Raw genomic sequence first — 18,713 nt, 5'->3', positions numbered from 1 at the left:
TGTGTAAAATTGAAAAAATAAAAAAAAAAATATATCTATGCTGCAGTACTGAAACTGAACAATTGCAGCCCTTTTCATATACAACTAGTCAAAAAATATTGGTCGACATTGAACAACTTTTCCGAAACCGAAACGATGCTCCCTTTATTAAAATGCATTTTATCAATGAGCCTGCCATGTGATTGTCCACTATCAAACTTCTTGTCCATTTGTGTATATAATTCTTGTGAAGTATTAATTCCAGATATGACCAACAACAGTGGATGGTTACATCTAGAATTAATGTAAATACCAAAGGATACAACCTTTATATATAATCATTGACTAATCTCCGATTAATTGTCAATGCAAGTGATACCTTACCTTGAGGTGCTTCCGGGGCTTAGCGTCCCCGCGGCCCGGTCGTCGACCAGGCCTCCTGGTTGCTGGACTGATCAACCAGGCTGTTGGACGCGGCTGCTCGCAGCCTGACGTATGAGTCACAGCTTGGTTGATCAGGTATCCTTTGGAGGTGCTTATCCAAAGAGTGATACATACTAGAAAGATTTGGCTTGTGTGATGGTGACAAACTTATAATAGTTTTTAGAAGTTACTGACCCGCTTGTTTGTCTTGCGATTTTGGCAGTTGCTTTCACGAATGTGACTAGATTTCCTATACTGAAAGAGTATGCTAATGTTTATTGAATAGTATGGTCCTGGCTAGACTATACTTTTTAATTATAATTAAGTTGTATATATAATTACAAATGACAAGGGAGGGAGCAGTGACAGATTATGCTGGCACAGATTTGCTTGATAGTCCATAAATGATGTGCAGCTAAAAGGCCTGAATCTTTATAAACGGCTAGTATTGGATTTTGACAACTATGAGATGCACTGGGTTAAGGTATGAGAGCATTGAAAGTCTTATATAGGAATGTTGGTGTTTGGTAAATAGTTGAACATACAAAATTGCACATTCTAGTAAATGGTTTTAACAGGTCCGTGAAGCCTAAAAATACATTAAACGTAAAAATTTAAGGAATTTTTGCTTGTACAGTATTTATTTTACCCGGCTTGTAAGCAAATGGTCCACGGGATGACAAAATTTACTTGCATCTTCACCTAGCAGTAAATATAATCCTAAGGCAACTATTGTGGGTTGCATTCTGGGAAAGGTGGTGCCGACCTCTGGGACCCCTGATAAGCCTAACAGGTTTCCGGTTAGGCTTATACAGGTAATAAAAAAGATTATATCATCTCCCTTTATTTCTTAAGAATCATATCCATGTAAGCCTCGGAAAGCAAGTCTTCTTCCTTAATTCCAAGCTTCAGGCGGAGGTCACTAGCAATCTTCTCACCATCTTCCACAGTTTGATCATCACGCAGCACCACCTGACAATGAGAAAAGCCAGATACAAGGGCATGTTCTATATATAACATTCGCCCACACCTTGAACTGTAGGTCATGGCCCATATAACACTACTGAGCTGTAAACCTACCTCAAGTTCCATGAAGTCTCCCAGACCATCCACGGAGTCAACATGTACTCTTGTCTGATCAACCATGTACAATGTTCTGGTCTTCCTCATAGCCCCCTTCACTCCAAGACATCGAGTTAATAGTTTACACACATCCCCACTCAATTCTCCATTTTTTCTAGAAACCTGCAATCAAAAGTAAAAAACTAATTACATAAAATTAAATAAAAAAACATAAATTGCTAGAAAATTAAGAAAATATTATCAATAAAAATAATATTGTGGTAATCTCTCAATCTAAAGCTTCACCAGAAGGAATCTATTCAGGTTTTATGGTTGTGCTTGTTACAAAATTGTAATTCAAATTAAACAGCATGCATGCTTGCTGAATCTGTGTCAAGGCACTGTTCCCTATATGCTTGGAATAGTACATTTGCAACAACCACATAGTCAAACTTAGACCAGCATGAATATAAATATTGTTTTATATGAGAACCAGCTACACAATCTTGAAGTAAATGAACCTATTGGCTTTCTCATGCTACAAACTGTTCACTGTAATACAGATTTTTCTTGAACTGTAACCATCGAGCCGCATTGTTTGATATCTAGGGTAAATTATTTCAAGAAGTGCACTTTTAACAATCGAGTAGAGGGTAGGTATGTTCAAGAAGAGCTTGATTGCCATCAGCTGGGAATTATGTCAAGTAAATCTCATAAATAGGATGAATGTAATTGGTTTGGGCCCTATGTTCTGAATGCTGCCTACATACAGAACCACTTCCAACCACATCTAAAATATAGAACCTTAATGTGTAGTTTTTAATAATCACCAGATTCCACTCTCACACAGGCTCCAATTATCTGGGATGCGACTGTTCAACAACGCAATAAAGGAAACTTTACAGTTTCGGCAACATTTGCTGACTGTTGCAGCTAAGGAGATACTATAGTATAAAATTAATTCTGACCGAATGAAACTTGTCAGTCTCAAACGTAAAACCAGCCATGTAAACTGTAAACAAGGCATGTTGACTCCCCTTTACCAAAACTTTCTATGGATAATGATTTGTTAAGAACTTTTTTGAAATTCGAGTAAACTAATATTTAAGGAAATACTGTCACAAATAATCTTGCATTAACAATGTTAGACATCTACCAACTCAGATGTTCCATTTTCAAAATGAAAACCAGTCTTGCAATATTTTTTTTTCCAAATTGGGCCTATCTGGCTGGTGTACAATAGATATTGTACGTACATTAGCATTACTGTACTGTACTTCATGTTTTGTTTGAGTGTGTTAAGAGGCATCAGCCTAGCAGAAAAGGATTGAGCAATATTGTAAAAGTGGTTTATGGACATCAAAAATAAATCCTTAAAAATATACCTCGGTCATTCATTATATCATTCACAATATACAAAGTACAGTATTGATGAAAAAACACACACTGGAGCAGTCATCCACAGTAGCAGCTCACTGCTTCACAAGACCTGTGAAGTGTTACATATACATTTATCCCTGTCTTACGAGCCACTTCCACTTACTACATCCTGTCCATTGTCTAAATATGCTACTAGATTCTTCACACTGTCCTCCCCACTTTCCAACTTTGTTTGCCAGTCTTTCTCTACTACCCTTAAATTAATTTTATATACTCATCACTAGTCTACTATCATATATTCAATGCAACGTGCACATATCATCTTGGCACTTTTTCCTTATTCTTGCAATTTATTGAATTCTGCATTCAACATTTCTCCACTGTATTTTTCATTCCTTACTAACTTATTCTAACACCACACATGCTTTCAAGACTGTTCATTTGTACTGCTATAACTTTATTTTCCTCCAAACCACACCATCTCACAACTATACATTAGCAATACTACTACTTCTGGCAGTCCTCTAGCTGCATCTATTCCTCTCTTAAATTTCCCAACTATGACTTTCCTTGTATCGACCCATTTCCTTCCCCAACGAAGATTTTATTTTCATCTTCAATTGACAATTTATCTTTAAGCAATCACACATACGAGGTATTGTAGAGGTACTTACACTTATCAAGCACTTCCAGCACCTCATCATTCTTGTTCCTAATATATTCTTTTCACATTCTACACAACCAAACAAACCTGCCTTTTTTCCATGGGGGCTGAGTTGGAAACAGACCCCAAATCCTAGGCTACTTTTAATTTTAACAAGAAAATGGCACTTGTCCAATTTTCCCCACTCCTATAATGCAGGGAATACCAAGGCAAATTACACAGCCTAACAGTGGGTGGTTGGCTCGCCACAACCCAATGCCTACTATACAGTACAGTACAGTACAGTACTGTAATTTCAGTGTGAATAAGAGCTTGGCATTTTAAATACACTTAAAGTAAGTAATTATCAAAAGAAGGCACCAAACCGGAAAGGCAAATACTGTACACTTAAAAATCTATTAAAAACTTTATTTTTTAAAGTACAGTACCTTGAGGGTCCTGGTAGTACAGTCGAGTTCGTTCTCGACGCACAATCAAGAATTCCGGGTACGAATCCCGATGGGACAGAAATGGTTCAGCACATTTCCTTTCACCTAATTTTATTGGGTGCTGTTAACCTAGCAGTAAGTAGGTACTCAGGAGTTAGTCAGCTTGTGGGAGTTACATCCTATGCGAGGTCAGTATTTCGACCTTGGGGGGAAGGGGACCTCTATATAAGCCTAATGAATATGAATACACTCTGGCTTCCTGTCCCCCAACACAAAGAATTAAATAAAAATATATTAATTAACCACTATTACAAGTACTGTACTGTATTTATGAAGCCATTTGTGGTAATTGAATTTGAAACACATAAATGACTTGTCTCATTTACCTGAGGGCCACTAACACTAGTGGCCTTGGCAAGGACAAGAAGCCGGCAGCTTGTCGAAGGTCCTTTCCCCCATTTGTCTTGATCCCGGATGGATTTTATAACCTAACAGTTTTGGCGTTTGCAGCTTCGGCAGGTAAAATCTAAAACTAGATTCATGTACTGTATAGTATTTTCATGTATGGAATCTATCAAGTAATTTTTTTTGTATTCTAGTACAGTATTAGTCTCCTAATATTCTTTTAATATTCTCCTAATACTCTCCTAATATTCTAGTCTAGTATTATTATTAGTCTCCTTGATATAATTTACTCAGCTCTTGACAAAAATGAGTTTCCAATTGGACTCTTCATTGACCTGAGAAAGGCCTTTGATACTGTTAATCATGATTACCTCTTAAGTAAACTCCATCATTATGGAATCCGAGGCCATGCACTGGACTATATCCAATCCTATCTTAGTGATAGACACCAATGTGTAGCCATCAATAATATAATCTCTCCCATTCTACCAATAACTGTTGGAGTGCCACAGGGCAGCATCTTGGGACCTCTTCTTTTTCTTATATACATTAATGATCTGCCTAATGTCTCTAACATTCTGAAACCTATTTTGTTTGCTGATGATACTACCCTCATCTACTCCCACCCCAACCCACATACACTAAATGGTGTTGTTAATAATGAACTAAAAAAAGTCCACTTATGGATGTCAACCAACAAACTAACACTTAACATAGAAAAGACCTACTACATCCTATTCGGAAGCAAATCTACAAATGCAATTCAACTTCAGATTGACAATGTAAACATTAGCAATAAAAATGATGGAAAGTTTCTTGGCATATTCCTAGACAAGAGACTCAACTTCAGTACTGTACCCACATACAACACATAACTAAGAAAGTCTCTAAAACAGTTGGTATACTCTCCAAAATCAGATATTATGTTCCTAACTCTGCTCTCATCTCTCTATATTATGCACTAATCTATCCCTATCTTAACTATGGTATCTGTGCATGGGGTTCAACCACTGCTAACCACCTCAAGTCCATCATCACCCAGCAAAAATCTGCTATCAGAATAATATCAAATTCTGCTTTCAGACAACACACAGCCCCCTTGTTTAACTCCCTAAACATGCTAAACATAATCTCACTCCACAAATTCTCTTGTGTCAACTACATTTACAAAACCCTGTTCTTAAATGCAAATCCTTGTCTGAAACTCTTCTTGGACAGATGTAATAGGACCCATTATCACCACACCAGAAATAAATATCTCTTTGATATCCCCAGAGTTAAACTTAATCTGTGTAAACACTCTATGCAAATAAAGGGACCCAGTTTATGGAACTCACTCCCTACTGAATTGAAAAGCTGTCCAACTTTTACATCATTCAAAATCAATACTAAAAAGTACCTAATTTCATCTTCATAGTTTTTCACTTTTTGCCTTAAAATTGCTCTGTATCAATTGCTACCCAATCTCCCAACCTTTATGTTCCCAATTTGTACATCTTTACCATTGTGATCATTGCTGTTTTCTTATATGTGCTGCCAATCTGTTGTATGGTGTTTATAAATCTTGTTTATCTGTATCTTTTGCTACCCAGTCTCCCAATCTTTATGTACCCAATCTGAACATCTTTACCATTGTGATCATTGCTGTCTTATATGTGCTGTCAATCTGCTGTATGGTGTCTATTAACCTTGTTTAAATTACTAATCAAGCTGTCAATGTAATCAATCAGAACTTTAATATAACAATATGCTTTAATATACCTACTTATCTCTCTCATCTTATTTTTCTCTTGTAATGTATCTTTATCATTTATCAATTCTGATTGAAATTACCTACTAAAAATTATCTGCTAGATTAAGGACCTGCCCGAAACGCTGTGCGTATTAGTGGCTTTACAAGAATGTATATACTGTACTATCCAATGTATTCTCACAAACTCAATGTACCTTCTTGTATATATATAAATAAAATAAAATAAAATAAAATAAAAGTATCCAAAGTGAAATATAAGAATCAATTACCTTCACATAATCACTACACTTAGGGCCTTCCTGATCTGGTCTTTCATAATATATCAGTTCTTCATTATCATCCTGTAAAAAGTAATTGGAAAGCATCAGTAAAAACATTATGCACAAAAACAAGTACTGTATAGGCAAGACTTCAGAACTGAAATATGGGCAAACTCTGAAATATTGTTTATAAAAGGGCAGCAAAACACATTATTAAAGAAGTTGAGCAACAAAGTACAATATTGGAATGTCACATGACAAACAGAAGCAAAGGGTAAGTATTTGTTACGACCATGGCACACTGTAATTACCCAAGTGTAGTTATAGGATGAGAGCTATGCTCGTGGCGTCCCGTCTTCCCAGCACTCTGTCATATAACGCTTTGAAACTACTGACGGTCTTGGCCTCCACCACCTTCTCACCTAACTTGTTCCAACCGTCTACCACTCTGTTTGCGAAAGTGAATTTTCTTATATTTCTTCGGCATCTGTGTTTAGCTAGTTTAAATCTATGACCTCTTGTTCTTGAAGTTCCAGGTCTCAGGAAATCTTCCCTGTCGATTTTATCAATTTCTGTTACTATTTTGTACGTAGTGATCATATCACCTCTTTTTCTTGTGTCTTCTAGTTTTGGCATATTTAATGCCTCTAACCTCTCCTCGTAGCTCTTGCCCTTCAGTTCTGGGAGCCACTTAGCAACATGTCTTTGCACCTTTTCCAGTTTGTTGATGTGCTTCTTAAGATATGGGCACCACACAACAACTGCATATTCTAGCTTTGGCCTAACAAGTCATGAACAATTTCTTTAGTATATCGCCATCCATAAATATATGGATGAAACGACCACAGAAAGAGTAAGAAAGAGATAAGAAAAAGTAATGGCCACAGATGTCAAAAGCATGGATGAAGGTAGTCAATAAGTTAGTATTGTATCTCGAAACTCTGCACTAACAAAAAGTAAATACAGTATACTGTAGTACATTCAAGCAAACCATTTTCTACCAACCAGCAATGTCGCATGTGCAAAGATTCCTATAGGCATTCCTATCTCCAGAGTTCACTTTACTACACATCTCTCACCAAGAGGGTCCTTTAGTACAGTGGTCATTACAGTTGGTTTGCACAGGGCCAGAGACGAAAAGACAAGAAAATAGAGTCAATATAGGAAGAGGCCTAACCTGAAAATATACCAGCACTACAAGCAAACAGGAAACAATTGTACAACAGTGAGGGGAGAGAGAGGCGGAAAAGAACTTACTTCGAGAGAGATATAGCAAACAAATGTAAAACCAATCCAGGCCTTTTCTTTAAGTTCATTAAAACCAAGCTGCATGTAAAGGATAAAATTCAGAGATTGAGAACGGGGAACAGAACTATCGAGAATGTGAAATGTTAAATGAAGAGTTCCAAAGTGTTTGTATAAAATGAGGGTTTCAGAGAGCCAGACACAATACCACTTTCAGAGCATGCCATAGAATATATTGAGGTTTCTCAAGATGAAGTGGAAAATTTATTCAAGGGGCTAGGAAGAAATAAAGCAGGTGGACCTGGAGTTTCACCTTGGGTGCTGAGAGAACGTGCAACAGACCTGAGCATGCCACGCCAATTAATATTCCAGACATCCTTGTCCACAGGAATCTTAGCAGCTATATGGAAAAAGGCATACATAGTACCAATCTATAAAAATGTTAGCCGAGAGGAACCTCTAAATTATAAACCGGTATCACTGAGTAGCATGGTACTGTACTGTAGTTAAAACACTAGTAAACAATAGTTAAGGAGCCGGGAGCATAAAAATATTCATCCAATTATGAAGTATAGTATAAAATGTAAAACAAATCTAATGTTATTAGGCATCGGCGTCATGAAAATTTCATCCCACTACGTTGAGAAATGAATTTGACATGAATTAAAAAAGTGCATAAACGATACTGATGATAACAGTAACATTTCCTAGATAGTGGAACTACTCATGGATAATGCAGTGATAATGAGATGCAAGCAACTGTCCAACGCATAAAGAATAATACTGTACTCACCTAGTTGAGCTTGCGGGGGTTGAGCTCTGGCTCTTTGGTCCCGCCTCTCAACCGTCAATCAACTGTGTACTGTATACGTGTTTGTGTATTTATTTATTTATTTATTTATATATATATATATATATATATACTGTGTGTGTGTATATATATATATATATATATATATATATATATATATATATATATATATATATATATATATATATATATATACACACACACACACACACACACACACACACATGGCCCCTACGAGGCCCCTATGGGCGCTCGTAGCCTGGTGGATAGCGCGCAGGACTCGTAATTCTGTGGCGCGGGTTCGATTCCCGCACGAGGCAGAAACAAATGGGCAAAGTTTCTTTCACCCTAAGTGCCCCTGTTACCTAGCAGTAAATAGGTACCTGGGAGTTAGTCAGCTGTCATGGGCTGCTTCCTGGGGTGTGTGTGTGTGGTGTAGAAAAAAAAAAAAAAAAAAAAAAAATAAAAGTAGTTAGTAAACAGTTGATTGACAGTTGAGAGGCGGGCCGAAAGAGCAAAGCTCAACCCCTGCAAAACACAACTAGTAAACACACACACACACACACCCACCCACAGACCAAAGAGCCAGAGCTCAACCCCCGCAAACACAACTAGGTGAGTACATACACCCACCACACACACACACACACACATACACACACACACACACACACACACACACACACACACACACACACACACACACACACACACAGGCCTCGGAGCCTGGTGGATAGCGCGCAGGACTCGTAATTCTGTGGCGCGGGTTCGATTCCCGCACGAGGCAGAAACAAATGGGCAATGTTTCTTTCACCCTAAGTGCCCCTGTTACCTAGCAGTAAATAGGTACCTGGGAGTTGGTCAGCTGTCACGGGCTGCTTCCTGGGGTGTGTGTGTGTGTGGTGTGGTGTGGGGAAAAAAAAAAAAAAAAAAAAAAGTAGTTAGTAAACAGTTGATTGACAGTTGAGAGGCGGGCCGAAAGAGCAAAGCTCAACCCTCGCAAAACACAACTAGTAAACAACTAGTAAACACACACACACACTGTGTGTGTGTGTGTGTGTGTGGTATCTCTTATCTGTGTGAGAGATACCAGAGAACCAGGAATGAGTACGTCAGGGTGAGAAGAGAAGCAGAGAAAAATTTTGAAAATGATATAGCAAACAAAGCCAAGACCGAACCAAAGCTATTCCACAGTCACATCAGAAGGAAAACAACAGTGAAAGAACAGGTATTGAAACTTCGAACAGGCGAGGACAGGTATAGAGAATGACAGAGAGGTGTGTGAGGAACTCAACAAGAGGTTCCAGGAGGTCTTCACAATAGAACAGGGTGAGGTCACTGTGCTAGGAGAAAGGGAGGTAAACCAGGCGGCCTTGGAGGAGTTCGAAATTACGAGAGAGGAGGTCAAGAGACACCTGCTGGATCTGGATGTTAGAAAGGCTGTTGGTCCAGATGGGATCTCACCATGGGTACTAAAAGAGTGTGCAGAGGCACTTTGCTTGCCACTCTCCATAGTGTATAGTAAGTCACTAGAGACGGGAGACCTACCAGAAATATGGAAGACGGCGAATGTGGTCCCAATATACAAAAAGGGCGACAGACAAGAGGCACTGAACTACAGGCCAGTGTCCTTGACTTGTATACCATGCAAGGTGATGGAGAAGATCGTGAGAAAAAACCTGGTAACACATCTGGAGAGAAGGGACTTCATGACAAATCGCCAACATGGGTTCAGGGAGGGTAAATCTTGCCTTACAGGCTTGATAGAATTCTACGATCAGGTGACACAGATTAAGCAAGAAAGAGAGGGCTGGGCGGACTGCATTTTCTTGGATTGTCGGAAAGCCTTTGACACAGTACCGCATAAGAGGCTGGTACATAAGCTGGAGAGACAGGCAGGTGTAGCTGGTAAGGTGCTCCAGTGGATAAGGGAGTATCTAAGCAATAGGAAGCAGAGAGTTACGGTGAGGGGTGAGACCTCCGATTGGCGTGAAGTCACCAGTGGAGTCCCACAGGGCTCTGTACTCGGTCCTATCTTGTTTCTGATATATGTAAATGATCTCCCGGAGGGTATCGATTCATTTCTCTCGATGTTTGCAGACGATGCTAAAATTATGAGAAGGATTAAAACAGAAGAGGACTGTTTGAGGCTTCAAGAAGACCTAGACATGCTGAAGGAATGGTGGAACAAATGGTTGTTAGAGTTTAACCCAACCAAATGTAATGTAATGAAGATAGGTGTAGGAAGCAGGAGGCCAGATACAAGGTATCATCTGGGAGAGGAAATTCTTCAGGAGTCAGAGAAGGAAAAAGACTTGGGGGTTGATATCACGCCAGACCTGTCTCCTGCAGCACATATCAAGCGGATAACATCAGCGGCATATGCCAGGCTGGCCAGCATACGAACGGCATTCAGAAACTTGTGTAAAGAATCATTCAGAACTTTGTATACCACATATGTCAGGCCAATCCTGGAGTATGCAGCCCCAGCATGGAGTCCATATCTAGTCAAGGATAAGACTAAACTGGAAAAGGTTCAAAGGTTTGCTACCAGACTAGTACCCGAGCTGAGAGGTATGAGCTACGAGGAGAGACTACGGGAATTAAACCTCACTTCGCTGGAAGACAGAAGAGTTAGGGGGGACATGATCACCACATTCAAGATTCTGAAGGGAATTGATAGGGTAGATAAAGACAGTCTATTTAACACAAGGGGAACACGCACAAGGGAACACAGGTGGAAACTGAGTGCCCAAATGAGCCACAGAGATATTAGAAAGAACTTTTTTAGTGTCAGAGTGGTTGACAAATGGAATGCATTAGGGGGTGATGTGGTGGAGGCTGACTCCATACACAGTTTCAAATGTAGATATGACAGAGCCCGATAGGCTCAGGAATCTGTACACCTGTTGATTGACGGTTGAGAGGCGGGACCAAAGAGCCAGAGCTCAACCCCCGCAAACACAACTAGGTGAGTACAACTAGGTGAGTACACTAGGGGAGCTAGGGATTGAAGCGTTCAGTGATTGGTAACTGGGAAACCAGGGACTGGGGAAGCCAGGGACTGGAGAGCCAGGGAGGCAGGTCCACAGGGTTCAGTTCTTGCACCAGTGATGTTTATTGTCTACATAAATGATCCACCAGTTGGTATACAGAATTATATGAACATGTTTGCTGATGATGCTAAGATAATAGGAAGGATAAGAAACTTAGATGATTGTCATGCCCTTCAAGATGACCTGGACAAAATAAGTATATGGAGCACCACTTGGCAAATGGAATTTGATGTTAATAAATGCCATGTTATGGAATGTAGAATAGGAGAACACAGACCCCACACAACCTATATATTATGTGAGAAATCTTTAAAGAATTCTGATAAAGAAAGATCTAGGGGTGGTTCTAGATAGAAAACTATCACCTGAGGACCACATAAAGAATATTGTGCGAGGAGCCTATGCTACGCTTTCTAACTTCAGAACTGCTTTTAAATACATGGATGGCGATATACTAAAGAAATTGTTCACAACTTTTGTTAGGCCAAAGCTAGAATATGCAGCGGTTGTGTGGTGCCCATATCTTAAGAAGCACATCAACAAACTGGAAAAGGTGCAAAGACATGCTACTAAGTGGCTCCCACAACTAAAGGGCAAGAGCTACGAGGAGAGGTTAGAGGCATTAAATATGCCAAAACTAGAAGACAGAAGAAAAAGAGGTGATATGATCACTACATGCAAAATAGTAACAGGAATTGATAAAATCGATAGGGAAGATTTCCCGAGACCTGGAACTTTCAGAACAAGAGGTCATAGATATAAACTAGCTAAATACAGATGCCGAAGAAATATAAGAAAATTCACTTTCGCAAACAGAGTGGTAGACGGTTGGAACAAGTTAGGGGAGAAGGTGGTGGAGGCCAAGACAGTCAGTAGTTTCAAAGCGTTATATGACAAAGAGTGCTGGGAAGACGGGACACCACGAGCATAGCTCTCATCCTGTAACTACACTTAGGTAATTACCAGCGATACAAAGATGCGAGAAACAACTACACAGCAGTGAGGAGAGAGGCAGAAAGAAATTTTGAAAAAGAGGTGGCAGACAAATGTAAAACAGAACCAGGTCTATTCTATAAATTCATAAACAACAAATTGCAGGTAAAGGATAATATACATAGATTCACGGAAAATGAAAAGGAAATGTGTGAAACACTAAACGAAAAGTTTCAAAGTGTGTTTGTACAAAATGAAATCTTTAGGGAACCAGACACAATAAGAATTCCAGAGAACAACATAGAGGTGTCTAGAGACGAAGTGGAAAAAATGCTCAAGGAGCTAAGTAAGAACAAAGCAGTTGGTCCAGATGGAGTTTCACCATGGGTTCTGAGAGAATGTGCACCTGAGCTCAGCATTCCACTTAACTGATTTTTCAGGCATCCCTGTGTACAGGAATTGTAGCTGATGTGTGGAAAAAGGCTAACGTAGTTCCAATCTACAAAAGTGGAAGCAGGGAAGACCCCCTTAATTATAGACCTGTATCATTGACAAGTGTAAGTCAAAATATTGAAAAAAATAATTAAAACTAAATGGGTAGAACACCTGGAGGAAAACGATATAATATCAGACAGACAGTTTTCGATCTGGAAGATCCTGTGTAACGAACTTACTCAGTTTTTATGATCGAGCCACAGAGATATTACAGGAAAGAGATGGTTGGGTTGACTGCATCTATCTGGACCTAAAAAAGGCTTTCGACAGAGTTCCCCATAAGAGGTTGTTCTGGAAACTGGAACATATTGGAGGAGTGACAGGTAAGCTACTAACATGTATGAAAAATTTCCTAACTGACAGAAAAATGAGGGCCGTAATCAGAGGCAAGGTATCGGATTGGAGGAATGTCACGAGTGGAGTACCACAGGGTTCAGTTCTTGCACCGGTAATGTTCATTGTCTACATAAATGATCTACCAGTGGGAATACAGAATTACATGAACATGTTTGCTGATGATGCTAAGATAATAGGGAAGATAAGAAACCTAGATGATTGTCATGCCCTTCAAGAAGACCTGGACAAAATAAGTATATGGAGCAACACTTGGCAAATGGAATTTAATGTGAATAAATGCCATGTTATGGAATGTGGAATTGGAGAACATAGACCCCACACAACCTATAAATTATGTGAGAAATCTTTAAAGAATTCTGACAAAGAAAGGGATCTAGGGGTGGTTCTAGATAGAAAACTGTCACCTGAGGACCACATTAAGAACATTGTGCAAGGAGCCTATGCTACACTTTCTAACCTCAGAATTGCTTTTAAATACATGGATGGAGAAATACTAAAGAAATTGTTCACGGCTTTTATTAGACCAAAGCTGGAATATGCAGCGGTTGTATGGTGCCCATATCTTAAGAAGCACATCAACAAACTGGAAAAGGTGCAACGACATGCCACTAAGTGGCTCCCAGAACCGAAGGACAAGAGCTACGAGGAGAGGTTAGAGGCATTAAATATGCCAAAACTAGAAGATAGAAGAAAAAGAGGCGATATGATCACCAAGTTCAAAATAGTAACAGGAATCGATAAAATTGATAGGGAAGAATTCCCGAGACTGGGAACTTCAAGAACAAGAGGTCATAGATTTAAACCAACGAAACAAAACTGCCGGAGAAATATACGAAAATTCACTTTTGTAAACAGTGGTAGACGGTTGGAACAAGTTAAGTGAGAGGGTAGTGGAGGCCAAAACCGTCAGTAATTTCAAAGCATTATATGACAAAGAGTGCTGGGGAGACGGGACACCATGAGCGTAGCTCTCATCCTGTAACTACACTTAGGTAATTACACAAACACACACACCTCAAATAAAAAATAAAGTTCCTTAAATAGACCCCCAAAAGCAGGCATTCTGTATTCTTAAATTCACTGTTCCAAAAAGAAGCTGTTCTACTGCAATTAGTTGGCATTGCATGGACAAACAAGTGCTGGTAACGTAATCAACCTTCAAGACTCGTAGCTTTAATCTTCCTTTTGGAGAACAAAAGAATGTATCTTCTTGGTGTAGAATTTCACCCTCACTATTAGAAAGCTGGGCTGCACATTGATGGAGTTTTGCCACATCATGTACCTTGGCTTTGATCTCAACATTACGTGGCATTCTCAATCTTGAAGTTTCTGCAAGATACAATAATATCTAGGTATTTTTTATCATAGAGTAATCAAAGGGAAAATTATATCCCATTTACAATCCCAGTACTGTACATTACATCAAGACAAAGATTATGAAATATAGTCATTTTAAGAAAAATTATTTTCCCTTCTTAGTCCAGTACTGCTAAGCTCTTCCACATGCACCATACACAGAACATTGCCAAGCTCTATCACATGTAACATAGAGAGAACAGTTCCTTAAAAAACTGGGTCCTCGCATCAACTCTGAACTCTACCACCACAAAGGACGCTTTCTGATCCAGTGTCTTGACTAGTTTTAAAAATTAGGCTACTTGTTAATCCCCATTTTTTGGAAATAAATAGTACAGTCGGGTTCATTCTCGACTCTCAATTGAGAATTCCGGGTTTGAATCTCAAGTGGGACAGAAATGGTTGAGTGCATTTCTTATCACCTAATGCCTCTGTTCACCTAGCAGTAACTAGGTATCCAGGAGTTAGTCAGTTTGTTGAAGGGGTTGCATCCTGGAGAGTCGGTAATTTGATCCTGCTGGGACCTCGATATAAGCCTAACATACGCTGTATGTATAAACATGCTGCCTGTCCCCCAACAATTCATTTTCAATTCTTACCACGTTTCAGTGGTCATCTGTCTGGTGATGTAAAATTAGACAAAGCTCATCTGGTTCCAAGAGGATTGTAAAGAAGCTACACATCTTAGATTAATTTTGTAAAAAAATATGAAAAAATTTAAAGTACTGTACAGTACTGTATTGTTAAATATAGAAAAAATTGGCATACCCAACGGGATCTGACTATTTCTCAGGTCCCGTTTCTTGATCAGAATGTCTTGTCAGATTATTTTTGTGTTGAAGTGCTGAGTTTAGGGTGTGAGCAATAGCAGAGAAATCTTCAATTCATACTCTGGACGATGATCAGGATTTTCTAAATGAGGAGAACTGCCTCTCCAAATTGAAGAATTTAAGGAAATCAGAACTAGTGTTGATAAGCGCTTACCTGGAATTAAAGGTGAAAGAAGGGGGATTCACATATTGAGATCCTATCCAAAGTGTACAGACTTTTAAAACCAGAAGGCAAACAGGAAAGTGAAGTCCATAGTAAAGTAGCAAGTGGCATGGCTTTCTCTAACAAGACCAGGAAAGTGATGGTACTAGCAACCCAGGTGAACTAGAATTGCTAAAATTGAACTAACATCCAGTTCCTAATAGGCATGAGAACTTTTTTTTTTATGCGCAGTTTACAAGTTCCCATAAAAGAGGTTTCAAGCAACTTTTCATGAATCAAACAGAAAAGATTAATTTTCTTTTTTATGTTCTAAAATACAAATGTCTGTGTACAAGTAGTTGTTGACGAGTTGAGGCCAACAATGAAATTACCATATGCACCCTGCTGAATTAATCCCTGGAATGGAAACCATAATGGAGTCAATATCCCTACACAGAACAAAGAAAATTTGCAAAATTATATTACCTTGCTGGGTGATCCCAGCTGGCTACTCCTGGTAGGGCAAGGAGGGGATTATCTGGGGAACGTGGCAAACCATTACGACTATATAGTAATAAGGTGTATATTTATTGATCAGTAAATGTTTATTCAGGTAAAAGTACACACACATACAAGATGAGTTAAAAACAATGGTGGATTTCTAGAGAGAGCTAGTACATACCATGCCTAAAGTCACTAATATGCACAGCATTTCAGGCATAAACACTGCCCGAAGCATTTACATTATACTAATGTAAACACATTACATTATGTGTGTTTACATATACACATTATAATATAAACAATTTGACAATATTTTAAAACCTACAAAACCTTACCCATCCTAACCAAACAAAGCCTAACACAGCTTAAGCTAATACACTGTAACTACTGTATATATGGATTCGACAATAAAAAAATAGGGTTGTCAAAATACCTGTATACTATTTGACCACACCCCGGGCAGACCATCCAAACTACCAAACAGGTTGTCTGGATCTTGATCTATCAAGGTAGCAACCCTGACAGAGCAGGTCAAACTATGGGATAGGTGTTCATGATAATGACACGAAGTGTAAACTATGTGGTATGTTAAGGTTTCACACCCTTGCCCATTATGTTCTTGATTGTCCCTTGATTAATGTATATAGAAACACTGAGATAAGGACTGTTCCTGAACAAATAGCCTGGATGTGTCACAATGGAAAGGTTGATGATATTCTTGAGAGATATAAGAATTTTGCACCAAAACTGTAATTTTTGTTGAATTATCTGCATGTCTCTTGCAAATTGTCTATACAGTATACCTAGGTCATAAAAGTATTTGTGTGTACATCTGATACCATACTACTTGTGAAGGAGGAAATGTATATGTTTATCTCTCAGAATGTTTGGTAATATGTTTATTGTTTGTGATGTGTGTATATGTATGTATTAACACGGTGTACTGAACAGGGTGAGAATAGCTTGAGCTACCTCATCCCTTTGTGTGTATTTTACATCAATAAACTTATTTCAATTTCAATTTCTGACAGAGCAAGAGATAGATTCTATGGATTCATGACCCCCCAAGCTGGCCCTGGACCCCCTAATCAATGCCTCAAAATCGGGCCAGAAATAGTAAAACAAAAATATGCCAATTTCCCTGTTACTAGGAAATACTTGTGCCAGGTGCTGAAAAATCTGAGCCGTTGAATACATTTTCCTTACAACAAAACTGTAACCCTACAGTTAAAGGCCACAGGACTAATATTGGAAACCAGACATGACAGGACTGATCTTATTGTCCTCTTCAAAATATTTAACAAGTTGAAGGATATTAAGTCAGACCACATCTTTAAAAGGTCAAATGTAAGCAAGGAGCAACAGCCTCAAGCTCACGCCACAATGTAGGACAAAACAAGAGATGCTTTTTCACCCATAGGTTATAAACCATTGGAACTGCCTACCAGTCAAAACCATAAATGCCAAGTCATTACTAGGAGGGTAGAAATAGCCTAAGCTACTCTATCCCTTTGAGATGTATTTTATTGTCTCAATAAACGTACGGTACTTAAACTTTAAGTCATTACTTTAGTTTAATATCCAGATAGAAAAAAGTAATCAACAACAATGGGGAGGGGGAATCGTCCGTGTCGAGGCCACTAGATATAATGTTTTTTTTTTTTTTTTGAGATATATACAAGAGTTGTTACATTCTTGTACAGCCACTAGTACGCGTAGCGTTTCGGGCAGGATCTTAGGTAATTCAGGTAAATGCAACAAATTTTCCAGCGACCACCAGGCGGAGCATAAGCCACATCACCACAAAGCGTCAAGGATGAACTGGAATCCAAATACCAAAGTTAAACTTAACACTGGGTCAAATAACAACACTAATGACAAATCCAGTGCGATACACAAGTTCGGGTATATGTGTTTTTACTACCAGAGCACACCTGGGGGACGGTGGAGACCCACCTACTGCAGGCAGGGCTGAGGCTCCTGTGCCAGTGAGGTCCTGTAGCACAGTCTGAGGGTCCTGTAACAGTCAATGAGTCCTGTCACTGACAAAGGGGAGCCATTCAAATGCTGCCTTTCCGTAGTCGTCGTGCCGATTACATTAGTGATCACTAATAAAGTTGTCAAGATATCCTGTTTTACATATTCAGATGTTGACTTGAAGGCAGTTTAAACAAATTTTATACTTTTATGTTATTTCTAGATATAATTATGCTTTCAATTATATGTTTATTACAAAAACTTCGGTAGAGGAAAGTAAACATTTATAAACGTGGTGCCTTGGAGTAGCTTGCGCCTCCTGAGAGTGGACCATATTAGAGACCACACCTGAAGATGGACCATCTAGAGACAACAGTTGGGAGATGGCACCCAGTAATAAAATATTTACCTGAACTTACCCGAGTGCCATTACTCTAGTGCCCTTGAAGAGTAATGGCACTCAAAGGTCCCTTCATTTGTCCTGATGATTATTTAAGGATAGATTTTAAAACATTTTTAAGGATAGATTTTAAAATTAAGGAGAGTTTTGGCATTTACATCTCCGTCGGGTAGGCGGTTCCATGGGTTTATAACACTGGGAGAAAAAGCACCTGTTTTCAGTCCTACATTGTAGCTTGTTGAACATGAAACCA

At 38.9% G+C, this 18,713-nt stretch overlaps 1 protein-coding gene across 4 annotated transcripts; it reads right to left on the bottom strand.

Moving 5' to 3' along the window:
- Window positions 1–1,230: 1,230 nt before the first annotated feature.
- LOC123770349 (adenylate cyclase CyaB) lies at window positions 1,231–18,204 on the bottom strand. Of its 4 annotated transcripts, XM_069339812.1 has the most exons (6): window positions 18,040–18,204; window positions 16,066–16,117; window positions 14,408–14,580; window positions 6,364–6,435; window positions 1,483–1,647; window positions 1,231–1,374 (listed from the first exon to the last, which is right to left on the bottom strand). In XM_069339812.1, the coding sequence occupies exons 3-6, from the start codon at window positions 14,561–14,563 to the stop codon at window positions 1,246–1,248; spliced, it is 522 nt and encodes a 173-aa protein (XP_069195913.1). In that variant the 5' UTR covers window positions 14,564–14,580; window positions 16,066–16,117; window positions 18,040–18,204; the 3' UTR covers window positions 1,231–1,245. The 4 variants fall into 4 exon arrangements, with proteins under 4 accessions (XP_069195913.1, XP_069195912.1, XP_045618129.1 ...); XM_069339811.1 differs by lacking the exon at window positions 16,066–16,117 and having other exon boundaries at window positions 18,018–18,203; XM_045762173.2 differs by lacking the exon at window positions 16,066–16,117 and having other exon boundaries at window positions 18,040–18,202.
- Between the last annotated feature and the right edge of the window lie 509 nt (window positions 18,205–18,713).

Source organism: Procambarus clarkii, chromosome 42, assembly GCF_040958095.1.
Source record: "Procambarus clarkii isolate CNS0578487 chromosome 42, FALCON_Pclarkii_2.0, whole genome shotgun sequence".
Classification (NCBI taxonomy): Eukaryota; Metazoa; Arthropoda; class Malacostraca; order Decapoda; family Cambaridae; genus Procambarus; species Procambarus clarkii.
This window is presented reverse-complemented; position numbering and strand designations above follow the sequence as displayed.